Genomic DNA, 26,468 nt, shown 5'->3' on the forward strand with positions numbered 1-26,468 from the left:
TTATTAATATGTATTAAAAGACATTAGAAAAATGTTAAAAAAACACTGGATCATTTCATGTTTGATATCCACATCACAAATTGGTTACAATTGCTTGTCATGGTGCAGCAATCCTGACATGTTTCGCCATTTAAATGGCTTCTTCAGGAGAGATGCACTACCGCACCAATATTTAAAATTCGTTATACAAACACTGATTCAAAAACTATTCTTCAGACGTAGGGCTTGAAATCCCCCTGTCGGACTGTGACAAGCATGAAGGTGATGGATGGAGTTCCTGTAAAGCAAATATATGAAACACTGCTGCTTGAATACCTTTTTTTGTGCAGTTTCTTTGGTCCTTTTTTTCTGGGCTATGGATTGGGTTTAAATTTTTGGCTTTCGTGTCGTATTCCCTTTGGGCAAATTTAAAGCTTGTTGTTTGCCCTGTTTGCTCCTCCTGCGGCCTATCACAGCTCCTTCCTCTATGGATTATATGGATGGAAAATATTTTCCTCCCCTCCTTCTGCTTAGCTTGGATTTCAACCACTCCATCTGAGGAATAGTTTTTGGATCAGTGTCTGTATACCGAATTCTGAATATTGGTGTGGTAGAGCATATCTACTGAAGAAGCCACTTAAATGGCGAAACATGTCAGGATTGCTGCACCATAACAAGCAAGTGTAACCAATTTGTAATGTGGATATCAAACATGAAATGATCCATTTTTTTAAACATTTTTCTATTCTCTTTCTGTGTCTTTTAATACATATAAAAAACATGATTTTCATTAAATGTTGTGACTCAAGTTATTTGCCACCTAAAAAATCCCAGCCCTTCCATAGAGCATTTTCTTTTTTTCTGTCTTATATGGCTATGATGACTCTGATGTCTCTGATAAAGGGACTCATGATGGCTATGAAACTTTGCACTTTTTGTTAAACAAACATAAATAAAAATAATGTTAGAGGATAGAGGTGTTCTGGCAACATATTCCTAACCCACTGGGGAGATTTCACTTCACTTCCAGTGTCAGTTACTTATTCTTGTCCCGTTAACGAGACTGTAATGAATTATCTAAAGAATTCAACACTTTTTTCCTTATAGGCGTTCTACAATACCACTGCCTCAAACCCATCAACAAGACAGGAAGTGAGAACGTTTCTCCAAAGGGAGACATGGACAGCAATAAAACCCAACAAAGGTTCAACTTCTTTTCCACATTGCCCTAAATTTAAAAAAAAATGTTCTACAATTTATTATCTAGATTCAAGGAGCACAACTTGAGTGAGCAGTCAAGGGCCATTTTTCTTTAGGAAAACTATTATCAGCATTTATTTTCATGAGACTCTGAAAAGATGTGATTCACAACTAAGGGCCCTTTCAGATTGGTCAGCTTTTCTTCAGTTTTTACCTTACCAAAAGCAGAAGAAAAATGTATGAAAATTAAATCCTATGAAGCTCTTCATACCAGTCAGTTGCATTTGTAAAAGTCCATGCTGCATTATTGGTGCATGTTTGGTGCAGTAAAAAAATGCAGCAAAAAATGCACCTGTGTTCTTTTCTATAGCTGCAAAACGCACCAGAAATGCATTTTTACAGTGTTTTCGCAACAGAGAAGTGTGAAAGTAGACTAAAGCAACAAGAATGGTTTACACAGTTTTAGAACTATAAAACTAAACAGTGGATTTCCATTTATCAGAGGCATAGAAATTGGAGTCATAAGAACTGCACTATTCTATTACTACTGTTCTAATATAGAGGGGTATTGTCACAGGCACTTCCAGCACAGCAAAGGTACACGGGCAGCAGAGATTACAGGAATATTTTCCTCTGTGCTTACTCTGATTGCTCGTGTGTGCGTGTGTACGAATATATTATGAATGCTGTGTAGGTATGTGTGTGCATTTATGTATTTGTATGTGAATAAAAAAAAACATCTTCGGGATAAAAAGGAAGAAGCAATAAATATGTGAAAGCCAAAGATACCTAATCAATTTAGAGCTGCCTAAGAAGCATGATGTAGTATATATATATATATATATATATATATATATATATATATATATACACTTTTTTATTTGAGGATAAGCATGTTTTTATATATAAATATATTTCAAAATACAGCATATTATTATTATTATATAAAAAACAATATAAAAGTGTGTTGCGCTACAGTGTATGATATTAAAAAATACAGAAAAAAATGAACAAATGAATAGTCCAAAAAAGGTATCAGTCTCTCAGATGGACCATAATGGTCAAATGAGAAACGCCGTGATTCAGTCGTGGATAAGATGCATCCAATCTCTTCACCAAGTGAATACGCTACCATGGCAAGTCTTTTTGTTGACGAAACAGGTCGGGTTGAGCTGTTTGTTCCTACTATCATGCATTTTTACATGTTTGGATGCTCTGTGGTGACAGCCTTTTTACCATGCAATGCTGTTTTTACTATGGATACATATAAGTGCAATACTTTATATTACATGCAACCCTTAAAAACGCCCTCCAAACATGGCGGGCGTAATGACGTCAGTCCTGTTGAAATCACGCGAGATTTCACGGCGGCTCTCCGCACTGACTCCAGGGATGAATGACACGAGATCCCAGGAGACGAAGAGAGGAAATGAAGAAAATACCCGCAAAGTCCCCGCCCACACCCGCAGGGACAGAACAAAGGCAAAGAAAAATAACGTAAGGTAGGGAAAAAAAAAAAAGGTCCATATAGCACTCGGTGCTGTCTATAGAAGCCACAGAGATGAAGTTTAAAAAAATGGGTGAAGATCCGCTTTAAGTTTTGAACTCTTTAGCGTTTTTTATGTTTTATTTGGATCTGGCTGCACAATAGTTGTTTGGCTGGAGTCCTCTGGATACTCTGGAACTGATCCTGACGTGGTTCCTTTATACACCCCCTACTGATGACCTCTACCAGCATATATACATCAAGCCTGTTTGACCCTTCATAATAAAGGATCCAGTCTCTCTGGTAAGAGTTCAATTTATTGTGGTGGTGGCGTGTTCACTTGGTGAAGGGATTGGATGCATCTTATCCACGATTTATTCATGGAGTTTGCCATTTGACCATTATGCTCCATGTAAGAGACTGATACTTTTTTTGGACTATTAATTTTTAATTTTTTCAGTATTTTTTAATATCATACACTATAGAGCAACACACTTTTATTTTGTTTCTTGTTTTTGTGGTAATATCCCACATTTGTGGTGCTGCTTTTCTTCAAACTGAATAATCTTTCACAAGCGCAGTATTATTTTTGTATTATTATTATTATTATATCAATTATTATAAAATATATAATAATTATATAAATTTATTTCAAATTATCTCAACTGCTAAAGAATTTTTTGCCACAAATATATGAATATGTAGGAGATGCTGCTTGAACAAAAATTTTTAAAAAATGGGGAAATCCATTAAATTTTAACTCCAAAATACAAGACAAATAATTATTAAAATTCAGTTTTGTGAATCTCATGGAAATTTAGGATAGTTACATTATACAGTATGTTGCTTTCTAAATTCTGACTACATCTAACTTGGATATGTAATGCCCAGCAGTAACCTGATCTTATAGTAAACTTAGATTTTTTTTCTCTGTTTTATTAAATTAATATTTACATACTTTGTCATATTAAAACTAAGGATGTGTGGATGAAAGGATTTGCTGAGCTCAGCTCATCTAGGGTTTTCAACCCGTTGTTCTTTAAGTGGTGCAAAAAAGGGTTTTATGTTCAACAAGTAGAAGTTTGGGTTAAGGGTGATACCATATATTATGTTTAACAAGCATATGAGAGGAAATAATTTTCTTTATTAGCCAATTATTAGGTTGGAACATGAACAAGGTTGAATGAGCAACACAGACATTTTTTATCCAGCCACAACATGAATTGGCTTAGCCAGTGGGGTTCATTTACTAAAGGAGTGGACAATGTTCACTTAGCTAAGTGAATATGGTGAAGCTACCTTCACTTCAATCATCCAGTCATGTGTAATCAAAGATCCCATTTCTATAATCCCCTTCAGATAATTGGGTATTTAAAGAGAACACTACATTAAGAGAAGATTCTCTACTCTACAAATGTCATTGAAATAGGCAACGAGCATTGTTATTGCACACGATGCACCAACCCACAACAACCAATCAGAAATCATATTTTAACTCATGTGTCAACAGTAAAGTGAAAACTGATTGGCTGTCATAGGCGACTGCACTCAATATCACTGCACTTTGCACTAGTGCCACAGTTATTGGTGAGTGAGGAGAAGTCTGTGTTACCTAAGGCAACTAATCAATGGAACAAGGAAAAAAAACCTGAAGAGTGAAAGTTTGTACTAATTGGTTGCAAGTAGGCAATACAGCAATTTCTCATTTTGGATATTTTAGTACATAAGGTCCATGGTTTTAGAAGCTTCTAGAATCCCAGCGTGTTATAAAACCATGTGTAGCAGTGGACATAAATGACATAAGCATGCAGCACGTTTTTTATCAGGAGTCTGGGTCAGAGACAATACTTGCTGAAGTCTCTTTTGTGCCTTTTTTTATGGCAGACATGACAGCCAATCCTGATCCAGACTTTGCTCACGCTCTGTAGAAAAGAGAAAGTCTGATCATCACACTTAGGAATTTGAAACAAACTGGCTTCCAGTCAAGCACAACACCAAGTGTTCACAACGAAAAGAGGATGTCACAAAGTGCAGAGGGTACACGCGATCCTTGACTTGTTTGGCTGGAGCTCCTTCATCCATGGAACAGACCGCCATTACTAAACTGTGTATGCCGTTCCAATAATGAAGGAGCTCTTAGTGACCCGCTTGCCATCAAAGGTTCTGAGGACTGTGAATAGAAATGTGTATTTCTTTTTTCTTGAAGGACAAGCAGAGTCTGGTTGGGGCTGACTGTCATGTACCCAAGGTAATGGTGACTAGCGGACACTGCATCCCACAGTGTGCTATGGATACTGGTAAACTCCAGAGGCAGGGAGTTATACATAGAAAAACAGGGTTCTAAAACACATAGGGGATCACAGCCAAGTACACAGACCTAATACTGTAAAACCTTAGTCTGCTTAGCTCAAATAAAAAGTATTTTTACATAGTAATGCCATGTCACTGTGTAGTGCATGAAGTTTGAACCCATCTAGGCTAGTGTGAACGATACTGTGTAGATGTAAAGATGTATTAACCACCTGAGCTCTCGCCTCTGTATAACCCCTATAGACCAGTGAATTGTTTACATTTGCGCTATGGGACTATTGTATTTACAATAATTTGGTCATCTCATCAGTAATCATATCAAATTGTTTAAGGACAAACAAGGGTTTCTTCTTGGTGGTCTTCTAAAACCATTTTCAGAAAATATATTAAAAAGAGTCTTTTTTCCAGTTAGCCCAGAGATAGCTTCAAAACAACTTTTGTTGATTTAGATAAAAGTCAAAAAATTTGACTTGTCTGTTCATAACAACATTAGGGGTTGATTTACATTTTTGCAGTGCCTTAACATGCACATAACGAATTAGCTGAAATAATTGGGGTGCTAATGCACCAAAACATTCCAAAAATTGGATGTGCCACAATTTTTATATTGCAACGCAACATAGCTCATTGTATGTTACTTTAGAATTAAAAAAAAAAGTGACTTGTCTGTTCATAACCTTAGGGGTCAATTTACATTTTTGCAGTGCCTTAACACACACATAATGCGTGTTGCGTTAAGGCAGCCCTTTTGAAATAGACGAGGTGGCAATGCACCAAAACGTCCCAAAAATTGGACATGTCACGTGTAACGAACAATAGCATATATATGTTGTCTTAGCAATGGTCTCCAAACTGTTGCCCAGGGGCCAGATGCGACTCTTTGCTTGGCTTTATCTGGCCCTTGTGGCACTATTCCATCCACTGATTCTAACAATGAGTCATAATTCCTGCAACTGACACCAACAATCGGGCACGATTCCTCCCGCTGACATTGATGGGGCACATTTCCTCTCAATTACACTAAGGGGGCAATATTCCTCCCTCTGACACCAACAATGGGGCACTATTCCTCCCACTGACACTGATGGGGCACATTTCCTCTCAATTACTCTAAGGGGGCAATATTCCTCCCTCTGACACCAACAATGGGGCACTATTCCTCCCACTGACACCGATGGGGCACATTTCCTCTCAATTACACTAAGGGGGCAATATTCCTCCCTCTGACACCAACAATGGGGCACTATTCCTCCCACTGACACTGATGGGGCACAATTCCTCCCACTGACACCAACAATGGGGCACTATTCCTCCCACTGACACTGATGGGGCACCATTCCTCCCACTGACACCAATGACGGGGCAACATTCCTCCCACTGACACTGACACGGTCGGACTTTGTTCGGACATTCCGACAACAAAATCCTAGGATTTTTTCCGACGGATGTTGGCTCAAACTTGTCTTGCATACACACGGTCACACAAAGTTGTCGGAAAATCCGATCCTTCTAAACGTGGTGACGTAAAACACGTACGTCGGGACTATAAACGGGGCAGTGGCCAATAGCTTTCATCTCTTTATTTATTCTGAGCATGCGTGGCACTTTGTCCGTCGGATTTGTGTACACATGATCAGAATTTCCGACAACGAATTTTGTTGTCGGAAAATTTTATCTCCTGCTCTCCAACTTTGTGTGTCGGAAAATCCGATGGAAAATGTCCGATGGAGCCCACACACGGTCGGAATTTCCGACAACACGCTCCGATCGGACATTTTCCATCAGAAAATCAGACCGTGTGTACGGGGCATAACACTGATGGGGCACAATTCCTCCCACTGACAACAACAATGGGTCACTGCTTTTGCCCCTAATAGCAATGGCGGGGCACAATTGCTCTCACTGACACCAATGATGGGCCACTCTCTCCCCCCAATACCAAAGATGAACATTGTTTACTCCCACCGATGCCAGGACTTTTTCTACTCCTATTTGCCACATTTTACTCCCCCCCACCCCCCAAGGTCTGAAGGACAATAAACTGGCCCTTTGTTTAGAAAGTTTTGAGTCCCCTGCCTTAGAGTGTTGGGGTGCCATTCAAAATTAATGGCACCGCAGTGCATGTAATGTGGGTTGCCACACGCAACAGTAGAGCACATGTTACTAAAAACAAGCAAGGATTATTGAGCCTTACAAAGTATGTTTCTGGAAAGAAGCAAGGAAAGTTATTTACTAATGAAATAAAGGTGTTTTAAAACTATTGATCGAACGATCGATGCTGCTAATGAATGAATGAAAGGAAATTCCAAAAAAAATAGCTAAGGTAAAGGGGGAATGAGGAGTTAATATGAACTAATTCAAATAACTGAGGATTAGAAAAGGATTTGTTGAGATTGAGAACAAATTTATTTAAAACAAAATAACTTTTTCAATGCGTTTTATGGGCTTAATCTAGCTGACACTGTGAGAACATCAAAGGACATGCCCTGAGACTAGTTATGAAATAGAATTACCTGAAAGTGGAACTACCAGTAAAATATGAAACTGTAGCATCTGATCTTGTAAAATTGGGGCAATCTGTGCATTGCTAAACTGAGGGGCCTTTCAGGGAGGGAGGGAAGAGTTTAATTTAATTAAACAAGGGTATAATGCATATATGAGTTCTACAAGCTTGTTTTTATTCTTCATGGGTTGAAGGTAGTTTAATAAATCAGGAGAGCCATAATGGAATAAAAGAAGCATTTGCACGGCCTTCATCCAAGTGCAGTTTATTGCGATTTACAGACATAGATTTAGCAGCTGAAATTGAGGAATCCACTAAGTGAAAGGTTTGCATAGACTGTTTCTATGATTTACAGGAGTTAGCAGATATGTGTGATTGATGACTGATTAGGTCATTCTTTATTAAATTCTCTTACTGGGATTAAATCATTTATAATGTATTTCATAGATGCTTTTCACCTTCGGAACAATTAAAAAAAACAGGATGTCATCCATGCTGGGTTGTTAGAAGAATCACGTTTAATCATCTTTGGGTTGGTGGAAATTAGCTTTTCTTTAATGCAGGATTTAAGAAATGGAATGTACTGTATAGTATTTTGTCCTTGTGATATAGTCCCCATCATTTGGCATTTTGGATTCTTCATATCAAAAGCCATCTAAGGGATGTACAGAACCCTCTTCTGTAGCCTTTTGATGGTTGTCCTAGTAAACCATATATAATGGTCCTGGCCATTTAAAAAGTATACACCAAGAATGAGGGTATTCCTGCTTGCATATAGAATTTTTTTTTCTAAAAAATAAAAAAAAAAATGAAAAAAAATTGGGACAACTTTAAAATCTTCACTTAATCACACTGCTGTCTAACTTGGCCATCATTTTATTTTAAGAAAAACAATGCTTGCTTTTGCTAACAACCTTTTGTTCAAGGCTGAAAAATCGTTACTATATAGTCAAACTAAGCAGTGGCGGCTGGTGTCTCCGGATCTTCCCGTACATCCTCCCCCCTGCCCGGCCAATACAAATACTTCTCCTCTTGGCCAATCGGGTGGACCCGCTTCCTGATTGGCCAGGGGGAGAAGCAGGAAGAACTGGGTGGGCTCTGTGCCCGAGCCTACCCTTTTTTGAAGCCAATTAGAGCCTCTGGCATTGGAGGTTGGGCATTGGGGGATGACTGCTCTCCCAGTTCCTTGCCTCCACCTTCTTCTCAAAGATGTGTCTATTCATAAAAACTCAGCACTCGTTATATATAGTCAAGGCTACACCAATAGCCTAACATGAACCTCAGAACCTCTATTTATATAACAAAGATTACAAAGAAGCTTTATCTTCATGACTGTATGAGGGTACTTTAAAAACTGCTGGATAAAATTTAATTGAAGACAATTTTCAAGTGTGCACAACAGTTATAGACATTTGAAAATGATTATGTTTTTCTATAACTAATCAAGCAGGTAAGGTGTACTTTGGGCTTATGTGACAAATTGAAACAATTCAGAGATACATACTAAAAATGCAATACGCAAACTTTTCAGTATATCACTGTGGCATGACTAAGAACCTGTCTAGACAGCTATTCAGTGTCCCACAAAGAAGCTTGCTAGAATTTGGGTTCCAAAGAGAAAGAAGAAAAGTGAACAGATTTTTCATATCCCAAGAACATTAGCTAAAGGTCTACAAAATGAGGCCAGTAAACAAACTTTACATATGCTAAAAACATGGCTCATGTTTTTTATTTTTTTGAAAAACATGGATAGCCATACAAATAGAGTAAAATTCAGGGTTTTTTTGTTTGCCATACCAGCCCATGGTTGTCCCACTTTTTTGGCCCCTGAATTAATTAGTGTTCGGTAATTTCCTGCCCCTACACCCTGATTCTCATGGCCTACATACTTCTCTGGTGTTTCTTGTCGAGGCCAGCGGTGTCCAAACCTTCTAAACAAAGGGCTAGTTTACTATCCTTCAGACTTTAGAGGAACCAGACTGTGGCCAGTAGAGGTAGAAAATGTCCTGGCATTGGTAACAATGCCTCATCATTGGTATTCGTGAGAGGAATAGTACCCAGTTACTGGTGTCAGTGGAAGACATAGTGCCTCGTCATTGGTGTCAGCGGGAGAAGTAGTGCTGCATTGCTGGTGTCATTGGCAGGAATTATGCTCCATTGTTGGTGTCAGTGGCAGGAATTATGCCCCATTGTTAATGTCAGTGGAAGGAATAATGCCCCAAGAGCCAGATAAAAGCGTGCAAAAGGCCAAATCCGGCCCCTGGGCCTCAGTTTGGAGACCACTGGTCTAGGCAATAAGCTCAAGAAGGAAGAGGAGGGTTAAATCCTACTGACTGGTTATATTTATAACCCCTGGACTTAACCATTGCAATGTGTGGGGGGTAGTTTGGAAACCTGGACCAATATGAAGGAGTCTAGCCTAAACTAGCAATTTCAGTTAATGCTTTATAAGGGGTTTGAGACATCTTGTATTTCCTTTGTGGCTTAATGTTTGATGTGGTGAGATTTGGAAGATGCTGGCATTTTGCATACTTGAGCTCTAAATAGAAGAACTCTTCTGCAACATGCTAAATGTTGTGTAAGAACTGAATTCATTCTGAATGTTTCAAATTAGTGTGACACTACTACTACTACTACTGTATAATGGTGAAAAAGTTAATGAGGTAAGTGGGGCTGTATAATGTACTATCAAATCCATACCCTGAGTAAATTATAATTTATATTCCCTTCCATTTAAAAAAAAAATGAGTTGACTGGCAGATTTACCAATGGTCCAGGGGGTACAGCTATGCCTATTATTATTCAGACTGGTTGAGGCTTGAACTGAAGTAGCCTTGCAACCAAGGTAGAGAGCCAAGGGGCAGCCATGGCCATGTACAACATAGAAAGACCCTAATTCAAAACTGAGTAATTGTAGGACATTTCTCTTGGACCTGGTCAACAAAGAGGCTTGTTTCTACTGCCCTATAATCATATTTTGGTGATTTACTGTGCATGCAGATATCTCTTGTTTCCTGTTGTCTATTCCTTCTTACCTGTAACACATGGTGCCCTTCTTCAGCTAGCTAACATAAGGGTTTACAGTACACAAAGGAGGCGTATAGGGTGGAGTTTACCAGCACTGAAGACCCCAAGCAGACTGTGGGATGTGTGTAACAGTAAAGTTGTGACCTTTGTACCTTGTTGCATGAGAGCTCCAACTCCAAACCAGAAACTATTTAGCAAAGTAAAATTGTTTTCCACGACATCTGAGTCAGGGTTGCACGGGTGTGGGTTATACCACTCGTAAGGGGTGAACCTGTGATTTTTAACAGAGACAGTCTGTAAACATCAGATAAACACAAAGAGCATCAGTAAACCTGGGAGAGAAAAGAAGGCATGAGAACACTTAAAATACATTAAGAAACAGTTTATTTTATGTACATACTTGCCAACAATACCTGTTGGGTATTTGAATGTACAAAGAACATATCCTCTTTTAGCAATGCCTCTTCCAGCTTTTGGAAGTCAGGAAAGTTTAGAGGAAACTAGGTCTGTTGGCATGTATGTTGGCACATAACAAAAACATAATGGTTATTCATTGTGAGTATGCGGTTACAAACAAAAATATGGTGCAAAACAATTCAATCAATCACAAGCATAAGATAGCAGTTCTGTATATGTAAAAGCCACCTGTTTTTTTTATTATAAAATAATCATAAAATAAACATAAAAAATGTAATCATAAAAAAAAAAAGCCACCTGTGATTAATCTCAATGGCAATATCTTCCAAAATTATATATACAACGTTAATCCATTGACAGCGGATGCCTGAATAAAACTAGATTTTAGCTCTGGAAGAGGACGGAAAAAGTAGAACCTATGTCAAGTTTTATTGCTCTGTGTCCTAACTGGAGAGTAGAGCTGAACAAATCTTTTTGGGCTTGGTTCACCAACAGATTCATGAATCAGCCTAGAGGTTTGCAAAGTTCATGGTGAATCTATTGAAGTCAAAGTGGAGCACATCCTTTTCGATTTTGGCCATTTGTAGGGCTAATAAAAAATGGTTTAGCTTAAGTTCCACTCCAATCCGAATCTGCCCAAGCTCTTTCTCATATGTGCCCACAAAATACAATTGAGGAGAACATTTGGATAAAACCATGATGACTTCATAAAATTCCCAACCTGTTCAAAACTGGAACTATCCAGCAATTTGGGGATAAGTGGAAAGGTGACAGGCATTTGATTAAAATTTTCCATGCAATTCACTACATATGTACAGCACACTTCTGCACCTTTTTAATAAGAAACCCTTATTGTAGTAGATATTATAATTAATAGGGACAGTAACAAAAACACATATAGTGTAGTCGGCTTTCCGTATCTAATCAGAAAAAAAAAAAAAATTAGAGATTTACTTGCAAGTAGCATTGATCACCTGAAAACCAATGGATTTGAGTTTACTAAAGTAAGAACAATGAAAGGGGAATTCTGATTGGCTGCTTTAGAATAACCCCAACTGCAATCTGTCTTTGCCTTACTGAAAAAGCCTACAAGAAAATTACTGACTTGGTATCTGTAGGGCAGAATTTTAAAGTCCAATTGAAATTGAAATCAGTTAAATACATTCCAGCTATTTGTACAGGATGCAAGGGTTGGGTCCTGAATAGCAGGTATATATTCCTATTATTTGTGTTGTGGTCCCTTTAAGGGGGAAGATTTGAAGGTATGTTGAGTACTCAGGAGTTCTCACCCATGCAGGGTGAGGAGTTCTGGGGTTGTCTGGCTAGAAAGGACAGGACTGACTTCAGTACTATACCCACTATACCTTTTCAATCAACTCTTTTAAAACATTTACAGTTGGGCATTAGTATTAGAGTTTTGTCATCCAAAACTGCTGAGTATCTCTATGTGGATAAACCTGTGGTGCCGGTATTCCATCATCTCCCCAAAATTCACAAAATCGATTGTCCTTTACAGGGACGACCAATCGTGATCGGAATTGGTTCCTTATTGGAGCATTTGGGAGAATGGATAGACCCGCACCTACAGCCTTTAGTACATAGATTGCCTGGCTACGATACGATATGATACGAGCACAGTCCTATCCCATATTACATCTGTCAAATGGACATCCACCTATGTATGGGTTAAACTGGATATGAGGGCACTTTATTCGTTGATCCCCTGGCAATCCAATATCATCTTCAATGCTATAGCTCCTATTCTCAGGAGCTACAGGAGTTTATTCTGTTAAGCATTGAGCTCTTATTAAAGCACAATTATTTTTTATTTGATGGCATATATTATGTCCAACACTGTGGTGCGTCAATGGGTGCTAGATTCTCACCGTCCATGGCGAATCTCTAAATGGGTTGGTGGGAGGAACAATTTTTGTTCTCACCCAGCAACCTTTTTGCCAGGCAGATTGTATGGCATGGTCGCTATATCGATGACCTCGTGATGGTGTGGGATGGTGACACTTTAGGATTGCATGAATTTTGGAAATGCCTTAATGACAATCAGTTAAATTTGCATTTTTAAATTGAGCATGATGCTTTCAGTATCAACTTTTTAGACATCACTCTAATGCCCTGTACACACGGTCGGATTTTCCGACGGAAAATGTTCGATGGGAGCTTTTTGTCAGAAATTCCGACCGTGTGTAGGCTCCATCGGACATTTTCCATCGGAATTTCCGACACACAAAATTTGAGATCTGGAACTCAAATTTTCCGACAACAAAATCCGTTGTCGGAAATTCCGATCGTGTGTACACAATTCCAACGCACAAAGTTCCACGCATGCTCGGAATCAAGCAGAAGAGCTATTGAACTTCATTTTTCTCAGCTGGTCTTAAGTGTTGTACGTCACCGCGTTCTTGACGTTCTGAATTTCCGACAAGATTTGTGTGACCGTGTGTATGCAAGACAAGTTTGAGCCAACATCCGTCGGAAAAAAACATGGATTTTGTTGTCGGAAATTTCTATCTTGTGTACTGGGCATAATGAACGATCCAACTACAGGTGATGTTTCAACATGCACTTATTGGAAACCATGCTCTGGTAATACTACACTTTTTGCAGCCAGTTGTCATCCATCCCACACCATCAATGCCAGCCCCTATGGGGAGTCTATTCGCACCAAGCGAAACTGTTCAACAGATTCAGCCTTTGAGCTGGAATGCAAGGTCTTTCATCAGCGCTTATTGGACCGAGGTTATAACGAATCTGTTATACACCAAGGACTGGAAAGGGTTTTGATAATGGACAGAGAGGAATTACTGTCAGATAAACCTAAAACCAAGAGAGAGTATAAGAATAAGAATGCATCTTATAAAACTTACAACTCCAGAAATAGAAGAATGGGCAAACCTAATACGTTTGTAACTACATTTTCCGAAAAATATCATCAAATAGTCAGAATAATAAAAAAGAATCTGCCAATACTGTATATAGATAAAGATTTAAATGGGATTTTGCAAGCAGGTTGCCATTTTTCTAGCTGACATGCACCCACATTAGGGACTGAACTATCACCTAGTCTTTTCTCATCTAAACAATGCCAACCCACCTGGCTCTCCTATCCTGGAAGTTACCCTTGTAATACAAAAACCTGTTGGTACTATAATTTGTGTCTTTTTGGTAAAACGTTTGTTGCCACAGCCACAGATGAAGAGTTCATTATACAGCAATACATCAACTGTGGCACAAACTATGTAATTTACCTGATCACCTGTATTTCATGCAGCCTCCAATATGTTGGTTGTACCACATGTCCTTTGAGAGCCCATATAGGGGAACATTACTGTGACACAAACAACCCAAATGCTAGAAATATTTTGAATGCAACACGTCACTTTAGAGAATGTCATGAGGGCGATCTTTCCTCATTTCCTCAGGAGGTGATAGGGAGAGAAGGCTACTGGGGAGAGAAGCATGGTGGATTTTTAGATTAAATACTAGATCGCCTCAGGTCTTAAATCTGAGGTGGGATCTAGACTTGCACTTACATTAAGAATGCCTCTCCCCAGAGCCTCCCCCCTCTCTCTCTCTTCCTTTCTCTCTTCTGTTTTTTTTTTCACATACCTGGATTATTATTTTCATCTCTTTTTTAATTTAATGTTTTTTTAATTTTATGGTGTGTTTCCATATGCATATGTCTATACGTGTATAAATGTATGCACGTGTGTGTACATGCGTGTGTGTACATACATGTGCATATTGTCACTACAAGGTGTGTGAAAATTAGTGGCATACACATGGATCACCCTATATGTATTGCAGCTGATTCTCTTTTTTGGATAATTGCCTGCGGTCAATTAGGACAATCAATGGGTGGAGCATGTGATCTTTAGAGCTATTATTTATTTCAAAGTTTTATGTCTGTAATGTGGTTATGACTAAGGCCTTATAGGCTGAAACGCGTCAACTGACTTAATCTGCGTTTGTTCACTGTGGCTATTGAAAAAAATGAAGACATTTTAAGAACAACAACCGTAGTGCAGATCATGTTTTTGACATAACTTCAGTACTCTCTGGATTGCTAAGTCCTTATTAGGGACCTGTATTTTCAGAGGTTCTTAGGTGGGAAAAATCTCCAAACCCTGAATACAGGCACTTTGGTCCTGAAGGGGTTACCCAGTCTGTGTACGAGTTCATAAAGGAAGAGGAATTGGTCAGCACCTGGCAGTGAGAGAGTGAACTGAACACACCTGAATGAGCAGGGTGACCTAAGCTTGGGTTTGAGCCACAGTTGCTGACTGTGAAAGCCTCCTCTTTGGTATCCCTAGAAAAGGCAGGAAACCCCAAAACCCCAGTGTATATAGTGACAAAGCACCATTACCATAATCATCATTATCACCAACAGCATTTTCCACCTGCAGTAACCACCTTCAGCTTCTGAAACAACTATCTAATTTACCTGTGGAGTAGATCAAAGCTGGTCACACACTCATATGCCCTGTACACGCGGTCGGATTTTCCGACGGAAAAAGTGCGATCGGATTGTGTTGTTTGAAATTCCGACCGTGTGTGGGCTCCATCGGACTTTTTCAGTCGGAATTTCCGACACACAAAGTTTGAGAGCAGGATATAAAATTTTTTGTCAACAAAATTTGATCATTTAAATTCCGATCGTGTGTATAAAAATCCGACGCACAAAGTGCCACGCATGCTCAGAATAACTGAAGAGACTAAAGCTATTGGCCACTGCCCCGTTTATAGTCCCGACGTACGTGTTTTATGTCACCGCGTTCAGAACAATCAGATTTTCCAACAACTTTGTGCGACTGTGTGTATGCAAGACAAGTTTGGCCCAAAATCCGTCGGAACAAATCCGACGGATTTTGTCGTCGGAATGTCCGATCAATGTCCGATCGTGTGTACAGGGCATTAGATTTTTTTTTTTTTATTCAGGCTGCAGTCTGAACGGTGTGTTGCTATGTTTTTTTTTTGTAATTTTTATATCATAAATATATGTAGTAATACATTTTATCTACCATCTATCAGAAGCTGGGGCTTTCTCTATTCAACAGCTAATTAACTTGTATGACTGGTTCATGAAAACTAGTAAAACAGGAAATAAAGTTGGCAGGAAATGAGGGGAGGGAAGAAAGGACTTGAACACAGTCATATGCTGAACACAAAGGAAGAACTAGTTTTAAGGACTTTGGGAAGCAAAGAGGAGTTTGGAAGAGGTCCTGCATAGAAGGAAGAGGACTACATATCGCTAGGAAGAACAGAGAAGGAAGGGAACCAAAGACCAAAGAAAGTCTGTGCAAGGAGGGAACTTCACCTGGGCATGACATTAAGGGGTTGATTTACTAAAGGCAAATCCACTTTGCACTGCAAGTGCACTTGGAATTGCAGTCGCTGTAGATCTGAGGGGAAGATCTGAAATAAGGGGAAGCTCTGCAGATTTCTATCATCCAATCATGTACAAGCAAAAATGCTGTTTTTTATTTTCCTTGCATGTCCCCCTCAGATCTACAGCGACTGCACTTTCAAGTGCTCTTGTAGTGCAAAGTGGATTTTTTTTTTAAATTTCAGGCTTCCCAGCCTAGATGTGAGATCTGGGGACTTGTTGACCCCAGATATCACTGTAAAGAGGACCTGTCATGCACTATTCCTATTACAAGGGATGTTTACATTCCTTGTTATAGGAATAAAAGTAATAAAAAAATGTAAAAAGAAAGCACCAAACCAGAAAAATAAGAGTAAAATTAACAATAAAAAAAATAAAGTAAAAATTAAAGCGCCCCTCTCCCCGCATGCTCACTCGCAGAAGCAACCGCATACGTAAGTCGCGCCCACATATGTAAACGATGTTCAAACCACACATGTGAGGTATCGCCGCAAACATTCAAGCGAGAGCAATAATTCTAGTACTAGACCTCCTCTGCAACTCAAAACATGTAACCTGTAAAAAATTTTAAAGCGTCGCCTATGGGGATTTTTAAGTATCAAAGTTTGGCGCCATTCCACGAGCGTGTGCAATTTTGAAGCAGGACATGTAAGATCTATTTACTCAGTGTAACATCATCTTTCACCTTATGCAAAAAATCGGGCTAACTTTACTGTTTACTGTAACTTTTTTTTTTTAAATGCATTAAACTGTTTTTTTTTTTTCAAAAAAAGTTGCAACGACCGCCATTTTATTCTCTAGGGTCTCTGCTAAAAAAACATATATAATGTTTGGGGGGTTCTGTGTAATATTCTAGCAACAAAATGATGATTTTTACATGTAGGAGAGAAGTGTCAGAATTGGCCTGATAGGCAAGTGGTTAAGGGGGCAAAACCTTCTGGGGCTGAAGTGATTAATAATAATAATAATAATAATAATAATAATATAAAATAATAATAATAATAATAGAAATACAATTTTTTTTTCTACCATTTGCACTTTAAGCCAACTATTTTTTTTTATTTTTAACTTCTCAATGAAAAAAAAAAAAAACACACATTCACAGTATAATGAATATATTGAGCTAGGCTTCTAGGTATCGATGAGAAAGTAATATACAACTTTACCCTGCATGATAAATCCAGGCAGAAATATATTCTTGTTTCAAGCATGACTACAATTCCTTTTCATCAGGGACTAATGATTCTCCGCTGAGCTCTAGAAGCTTTTTGAGGACAACGGTAAGAAATGTGGCTGATGCATTATCACAACCTGCAATCCGATAATGACTTCAAATACTTTAGTTGCTCGCAAGCCGCTGCTTACCGAGGAAGGAAACTGCACAGTGAAACTACTTAAGAGGTAATCAGTATGTGCGATTTACTTTCTGGGAAAAACTACGGCTGTCAGATTACCTAAGACTTGTATTATGAATTTGGACAGCGACAAAGAAGACATCTAATAGGCACTTATTGGGGAATGCCGATCATTTCGGAACACAGAAAAATTGAGTGCTAAAAAGAGAATACGCCTTTTTTTAAAGACTAAAGACTCTCTTGAATTCTGATAAGGTTCCTGTTTTATATGCTTTCTCTTTTACACTTCTCTTGGTAAGCTGTGACTTAAGAAAGTTTCAGGTTTTAGTTTACTTTAAAATACCGTCTGATTTAACAAAATGAGCTGAACTCCAGGCAAACAGCTAAATACACAAATATAAGGCAGTTATTTTACTTGCCAAAAGATTTGTATTCTGTTTATCCAGTTCTGCGCTTTACGCAGCTCTGCAATACAGCACATTCCTGTCTAGTAGGACCGGGGACGTGTTTTTTTTTTTTTTTTTTTTTATGCTGCAGTTAGGTAGCTCCTCCATACCCCTACCCTGTGACTGAACAATTAAAAAAAAGAAGCAGCAGACTGATGTACTGGTCTCTCTGTCACTTTGATATCTCCTCCGATCAGCATGTCTCTTGTCAGCACATAGGCACTGCAACAATAGGGATAAAACTTTTTCGCGGAAGGGTGTTTAACAAGACTCGTGGCCACTCATTAAAATTAGAAGAAAAGAAGTTTAACCTTAAACTACGTAGAGGGTTCTTTACTGTAATGCCGTGTACACACGGGCGGACTTTTCGGCATCAAAGGTCCGATGGTCTTTCCGACGGACTTTCGATGGACTTCCGACGTACTTTTTGAACGAACGGACTTGCCTACACACCAAAGTCCAACAGATTCGTACATTATGACGTACGACCAGACTAAAATAAGGAAGTTGATAGCCAGTAGCCAATAGCTGCCCTAGCGCCGGTTTTGTCCATCGGATTAGCATACAGACGAGCGGACTTTTCGACTGGACTCGAGTCCGTCAGAAAGATTTGAAACATGTTCCAAATCTAAAGCTAGTCTGATTTTCGACCGAAAAAGTCAGCTGAAGGTCCGATGAAGCCCACAAACGGTCGGATTGTCCGATGGATTCGTCCCGTCGGACCAGTCCTGTCGAAAAGTCCGCCCATGTGTACACGGCATAGGAGCGGCAAGGATGTGGAATTCCCTTCCACAGGCGGTGGTCTCAGCAGGGAGCATCGATAGTTTCAAGAAACTATTAGATAAGCACCTGAACGACCACAACATACAGGGATATACAATGTAATACTGACATATAATCACACACATAGGTTGGACTTGATGTGTCTTTTTTCAACCTCACCTACTATGTAACTAAACTTACTGGCTTTTTATACTGTTTCTCCTTCTCACGGTCTAAGCTCTGTTGCAGCTGAGGCTGCAAAGAAAGGGACTGAGGAATTCATATTCTTTTCTCTGTCTCAAAAGTGAGAAATCAGGGGTCTGTTTTTAATAAAAAGATTAAACAATTGTGAAAAAATAATATAAAATGTAAAACATGATATAAAAAAGGGCTCATTCACACAAGTTCTCTGGCCCACACAAGCAATGAGCAAGCAGTTGGTGTGGCTGGTGGATGCAATCACTGGGAGTTTTTCAGCCAAGATATAGGAGGCACATATATGGCCTACACCTATAGAAATTGTTTTATTCAATGTTAGTCAAATCTGCACAGTTTGTTTTCATCTACAGACACCCCTTATCTGCATAGCCAGTTTTTTTTCTCTAAAGGTAAACTATACTCTTACCGTAAACTTGTCACAGCTTTAAGCTTAAAAAAATGTTATCATGAAATGAAAGCAGGCTGCTACAGGTGGATGTCAAAAGCATTAAATTAGAAGTTTCAGATGAAAAAAACCCCAAAAAATCCTACTCACCCAGGTGGATGCAGCATTGATCCAAGCTGCATCTGTCCCCCGCGGCCTTCACACCAAGAACTGAGTGATCAAAGACTGCTGATTACTTTGTTCGTGGTCTTCAGTGAGAAGAGAGCCAGGGACTGTCAGTCACCGACTCTCTGCTCTGCCCCTCCAGTGCTCACTGGAGCACTGGACTAAATGGGGTGGGAGCGGCTGGCGGAGCTGAGCCAGCTGCTGTTCAGGGATCTGGGTGGAACTGACATTAAATTTCTCTCCTGACATTAAAGGGATCTCTCCAGAGCCTGGACCGACTCATTGACGTCAGCCCACAGGGGATTTTAGCCCACCCTCGGCTAAATACAGGTCACAGAAATGCTGAACTAAGTGCACTCCTGTGACCCACAGCATAGGTAGGGCCAAAATAGCTTTGGCCTCACTTCTTCTTTTATTAGCTGCCTATATCATACAAGGAAGACAGAATGCCACTCTTCACTCTTCCCATCCTCACTTCACTGTTGGTCAGTGAGACCACCCATCACTTTAAGGGTTGAACCGTCCAAGATCAACATTTTAGTGGTCAGTTGTCAGTCAGCCTTCCTGACAGAATGATATTTCAGAACACTGTTGTTGGAGAATTTGGACAGTTGCTGGAAAAGGCAGCTTTGGAGATCACTCTGGAATGGGTAGGCTACAATGCATCCTAGTGTACTATGCAAGGCCGTGTACTGTGAAGAAGCTTCATCTTAAAGTGATATTTAGGTTCCATTCACGCTTGTACAACTATAAAGTTGCACCGACTTTGGAGTGCAACTTTGGTGCAACTTTGATGAAGTTTGACCCAACTTTGACACAACTTTGGATGGGTGCAACTTGGATACGACTTTGGCTTTGACCAGGGATAATGGACAACTGTTGCATTGTATAACATTCAGGTATGACTTTCATGCAACTTCTGAAGATTAACATTGAAGTCTATGGCCCTCAAGTTGCATGAATGTCAGACCAAAGGAGTGCATGAACTACTCTGAAGTCTCTGCAACTATAAGTCATGCATAAATAAATTGGAAAACATCGGGAACCATTTGTCATGCAACTGTGATGTCCAAAGTTGCATGACAAGTCACACAAGTGTGAATGGAGCCTAAAGGCTTGTTGTTTTTAAAAAAATGTCATAATTATCTGCTCTGTGCAGTGGTTTTCCACAGAGCAGCCCAGATCCTCCTCTTCTCGGGTCCCCCACCAGCGCTCTTGACCCCTCCCTCCTGCCCCCAGAGCAACCAGCACACACAGAGCCGTGGCTCGGCCCCACCCTCTCTCTCTCCTCATTGACTCACTGCCTGTGACTGACAGCAGCAGAAGCCAATGGCTCCCACTGCTGCCTCAGTCAATGAGGAGTATGAGTGCCCAGAGAGCTGAGATGCTATGCACATTCCTGGATTGCGATGGGGCTCAGGTAAGTATTAGGGGGGGGCTGCTGCACAGTGAAGATTTTTTTACTTTCATGTATAGAATGCATGAAGGTAAAAAACCTTAAACCTTTAGAATCACTTTAAGATACAAAAATGAAACAAAAAGTGTTTTTAATAGTTCATTAACTCCAGGGATAAAACGATAATTCTCCCGCTCTACAAGACTCTGGTCCGGGCTCACCTAGAGTATGCCGCCCAATTCTGGGCACCAGTCCTCAGGAAGAATGTACTGGAAATGGAGCGAGTACAAAGAAGGAGGGCAACAAAGCTAATAAAGGGTCTGGAGGATATTAGTTATGAAGAAAGGTTGCGAGCACTGAACTTATTCTCTCCCTGGAGAAGAGACGCTTGAGAGGTGATATGATTTCAATATACAAATACCGTACTGGTGACCCCACAATAAGGATAAAACTTTTTCACGGAAGGGAGTTTAACAAGACTCGTGGCCACTCATTAAAATTAGAAGAAAAGGGGTTTAACCTTAAAGTGCATAGAGGGTTCTTTACTGTAATGCCCCGTACACATGGTCGGACTTTCCAACGTAAAATGTGCGATCGGAGCTTGTTGTGGGAAATTCCATCGGAATTTCCGTTGCACAAAATTTGAGATCTGGTTCTCAAATTTTCCGACAACAAAATCCGTTCGCGCAAATTCCGATCGTGTGTACACAATTCCGATGTACAAAGTGCCAGGCATGCTCGGAATTAAGCAGAAGAGCCACACTGGCTATTGAACTTCATTTTTCTCGGCTCGTCGTACGTGTTGTACGTTACCGCGTTGTTGACGTTCGGAAATTCCGACAACTTTGTGTGACTGTGTGTATGCAAGACAAGTTTGAGCCAACATCCGTCGGAAAAAATCCATGGATTTTGTTGTCGGAATGTCCGATTAATGTCGCATAAGAGCGGCAAGGGTGTGGAATTCCCTTCCACAAGCTGTGGTTTCAGCGGGGAGCATCGATAGTTTTTTCAACCTCACCTACTATGTATGTAACTTCGTTTTGCTGGTTAGATTTTGTTTAGTAAATTGTTGCAAGACATCCATTTATTTACCGATGAGCTTGTAGTGTTTCTTTCTGGTACCGGTAAAGTCCACTCAAATGTCCAAAAACAATTTTCTACCAATGAGCTTGTCATTTTGGACATCTCCGGTATTGTAAAAAATTATAAAAGACATATTAAACAGGGCATTTTGTTTTTTATTTTTCTCTTCATCAATCTCTATTGTTTTTCCAAAACTGAGATTAAAAATTCAAATGCCACTTTTTTGGAACCATGGCAACCTAGAGGTGTTATGTATGCTCTTTGTGAATACAGTGCACCCGGAAATCACATTTTCTGCCCATGTAACCATCTCACTATTCTTCTGGGAAGCCTCCAAAATACTTTAACTGAAAAATGCAGCAACTAAATGTTTTGGTGGGACATTGGGAAAGAGGGATGCACTTCTAAAGGGATGCTGGGAGAATTAAATGTTTTCTAAGGCAGCACTGAGGTTGCTTAGGTCAGTGATGGTGAACCTTGGCACCCTAGATGTTTTGGAACTACATTTTCCATGATGTTCAACTACACTGTAGAGTGCATGAGCATCATGGGAAATGTAGTTCTAAAACATCTGGGGTGCCAAGGTGGACCCTTCCACTAAGCAGTTAGTTTAAAGTTGGACATAAGGTTTTTGTCAATTTATTTAGCAAAAGATCAAGAAAGAATCTGCAAGAAATCTGGTTACATTGCTTGCAGTGTAATTTATCTAGCGGGGATTGTTTTGGCCTTAAAGTAAACCTGTAGACAGGGAAACCATATTTGTTCCTGTGTATGCCACACCTTTTTGTTACTGTTTCGCTAGTCCAAAACATAAAACAGCACAGTGCCCGTTATTCAAATGTTTCCTACTCTGCTAATACAAAAAAATTGTGTAGTATCAGCAGGCACAAAGGTGAGGGAGTTGGACGTAGAGGAAACTATGACGTGCTTTATTACTATAACAGAGGCAGGCAAAGTTATTTGCTTCTTTATAGTGATTTCAAAGGTTCTTTCTTTTAAAACAATATCCTGATTTTTTAATTAGGCCGGCTACTACAGGAATACTTTGATGTAACAGTTTGGGTAATAATGAATGATTAACACCACCCAAGGAACACTATGCTACTCATTGCCGCAATTAACAGAGTTACTCCAGATGCAGCTGTGTGCAGTAAATGAGAGATAGGTAGCTGTTATACCAAGTGGTATTAAAGAATAAATCTCCTGGGGTACTTTACTAATGTGTCCTCAAGCTACACTTAAAGAGAATGTCTCTTTACAAATGAAAGGTAACATATCTATTTAATGCCCCAGTCTGTTAGTGGAAAAAAAAAAAAAAAAAACTTCCAAAATAATAAATATGAACCCTCTGAGCCTATGTGATAATTGGCGAGCCAGCCAGGAGAAGACTCTTTTTCTTCCCCACTGTACTTTCAGAGAATGTCTATAGCATTTATAATTGCAAAACTCTTTTAATTGCCAATGTCACACCAAATACATTTTAATTACTGTTTCAACACTATGATTAATCTGTGAATTTATTAACTCTTATAACTCAGGGGGCTTAGCTGAGCTGGAGTAATGAAACCAGATTGTAATAAACCCACTAATTAACAAGTAAATATTCAAAGCTGACTTTGAATGTACTTAGCCAAAAAGAAGCAGATTTTAAGCATTTTCTTTTTATTTTGAATGCAAAATAATGCATCAGGTTTGTTCTGCAACCAGGTTGTATGTGCATATTAAATGAGTTTATCTTTATGATCCACCACTAGCTATCAAAGAGCTGGCTGAAAAACAATAATATTACTGGTAGAATACAGATATTTACACATATATTGTATGCATGCATGTGTAGCTTTAATATAATAATAATATAAACAATAATATACAGGTGCATCTCAAAAAATGTGAATACCAATACCTGGTTTAATGATCGTGGTATCATTGTGCTTGATTGGCCGGCAAACTCGCCTGACCTAAACCCCATAGAGAATCTGTGGGGTATTGTCAAGAGGAATATGAGAGACATCAGACCCAACAATGCAGACGAGCTGAAGGCCGCTATCAAAGCAACTTGGGCTTCCACAACACCTCAGCAGTGCCACAGACTGTTTGCTACCGTTCCAGGCCACATTGATGCAGTAATTAATGCAAAAGGAGCCCTGAGCAAGTATTGAGTGCATATCATACTGTACATTGACATACTTTTCAGTAAGCCAACATTTCTGTATTAAAAATCCTTTTTATTTTATTTTATTTTATTTTTTTTTTTTTTTATTGGTCTTATGTAATATTCTAATTTTCTGAGATACTGAATTTTGGCTTTTCACTAGCTGTAAGCCATAAACATTAAAATTAAAAGAAAGAAATGCTTGAAATATATCGCTCTGGGTGTAATGAATCTGTATAATATATGAGTTTCACTTTTTGAATTACTGAAATAAATCAACTTTTTGATGATACTCTAATTTTTTAGATGCACCTGTAAATGTCTCCTTTATCATAGTCCTGCATGGTTCAGGCACGACTTATCTAAACAAAGAGATAACTGCGCTCATCAGCAGCCTTTAAGTGGAGATATTATTTATGTAACTACTACAATGAGTATTTAAAACTCTCTATATAAAATACAGGAACAGTCATTAATTATTAATTAGTAATTAAAAACGTTTGTCGCAGGTAAATTTGTAGGTATTAACTCCACGTGTGTATTTATTGTCAATTGTCTATTGTATGTTAACCTAAAATCTATTTTTCAGTATGTTTGACATCATGTCTCACATTGTATACTTTTCCTAAGCTAAATTTTTTTTTGTCTAAATCGGCGTACACACGGTCAGTCCGGCGGACAATCCGATTGTGTGTGGGCTTCATCGGACCTTCAGCGGACTTTTCCAGTCGAAAATCTGACGGACTTTAGATTTGGAACATGCTTCAAATCTTTACGTCGTAACTCCGCCGGACCCAGAAATCCGCTTGTCTGTATGCTAGTCCGACGGACAAAACCGACGCTAGGGCAGCTATTGGCTACTGGCTATCAACTTCCTTATTTTAGTCCGGTTTACGTCATCACGTACGAATCCGTCGGACTTTGGTGTGATTGTGTGTAGGCAAGTCCGTTCGTTAAAAAGTCCATCAGAAGTCCGTCAAAAGTCTGTTGAAAGTTCGTCAGAAAGTCCGTCAGACCAGTCCGGTCGAAAAGTCCACCCGTGTGTACGCCCCATAACTGTTGCACAATTTGTAACCTGGAGATTTTTCCATTAACAGCACTTTCTGTTGCAGTCTGACAACGCTAGGCCAGTGCCTCTCGATTAGTAGAGGTATTATCAGGCTGCCATGTGCACCTCTTTGGTTGGCAGTTTGACCGCCTATCAAGTCTGCAGAAAGCACTTTATAGGCATCCTAATGACCAATTGAAGGAGCTTTTGCAACAGGCTAACATTGCTGCTTCTTATTATGGGGCAGTGGCTTAGTGCTGCCAGTCCGAAGTAGGAAGTGATGTTGCTTGCACAATCTCTAGGTAGGGAACTTTGCAACAGTTTGACATTTGCTTAAAGGATAGGCGCTCTCTAAAACAAATTCAATTGCTCTTTTTGCCCCTGAGCCCTGAGCTAATCAATCTCACCCTCCCCCTTCATAGATGTTGTGATATGAGGTAGCTCTGAATGTCAGCCATTCAAGTTTGGTAAGAGCAAACAGTCCCTTTATTTGTATCTTCAAAACAAGTAATCACAAAGAGCTTTCTTCAGCCAAAAGTAAAGCAAAAACAGTTTGTAGTTTTAGTATAAAAGAGATCACCCCACAGGCTCACCGCCAGTCTCTTGGTCCCACACTGGGGGTCAGGGTTCTTCCTTGTATCAGGGTGCTGGACAGGCCATGGGGTTCAGCAACCAGCCTCTCAGTTGCTAGAGGGTTCATCATGCTCACAGTTCGTGAACCTCTCCAGTGCTGATCTCTTACTGCTGCCGTTCAAGACTCCCTCTGCTGTAGCTTAACCCCTTCCAGATCAGAGTCCTTGTAGTCAGAGATCAGAGGTTCTTCCCTCCCAAAACTCTTTGAACCTCAGAAGTTTGAGGTCCCTAATAAACACTTATCAATTCAGAGAGTACTGACAATTAGTCCTCTCTTTCTAACTGGACTACCCCAGAACCCCCAACCTGCATGGGTGAGAACCCCTGAGTACTCAAACTTCAAACTGCTCCCCTTAAAGGGACCACAACTCAAATGTTGGAGACATATACCTGCTGTTCAAGACACATTCCCAGAGTCCTGTGCAATGAATACTTACTGAGATCTGACTGCCACAGTCTCCTATACATATATTTATATCAACAGTCATGTTACAGCCCCAA

General features: G+C 39.5%; 1 protein-coding gene across 6 annotated transcripts in view; it reads right to left on the reverse strand.

The window, feature by feature from the left end:
- Window positions 1–26,468, reverse strand: part of GRIK1 (glutamate ionotropic receptor kainate type subunit 1) — a 652,481-nt gene that overhangs the window by 79,349 nt on the left and 546,664 nt on the right. For 4 of the 6 annotated variants that reach the window (XM_073617099.1, XM_073617101.1, XM_073617102.1 and 1 more), the window contains one exon: window positions 10,658–10,776. The exons of 1 other annotated variant lie outside the window; for it this stretch is intronic. In XM_073617099.1, the coding sequence (XP_073473200.1) occupies window positions 10,658–10,776 (119 nt within the window). Of the gene's footprint in view, window positions 1–10,657; window positions 10,800–26,468 lie in introns of all 6 variants that reach the window. One more of the 6 variants, XM_073617103.1, reaches the window with a different exon arrangement.

This window comes from Aquarana catesbeiana, linkage group LG02 (genome assembly GCF_042186555.1).
Source record: "Aquarana catesbeiana isolate 2022-GZ linkage group LG02, ASM4218655v1, whole genome shotgun sequence".
NCBI classification, from domain to species: domain Eukaryota; kingdom Metazoa; phylum Chordata; class Amphibia; order Anura; family Ranidae; genus Aquarana; species Aquarana catesbeiana.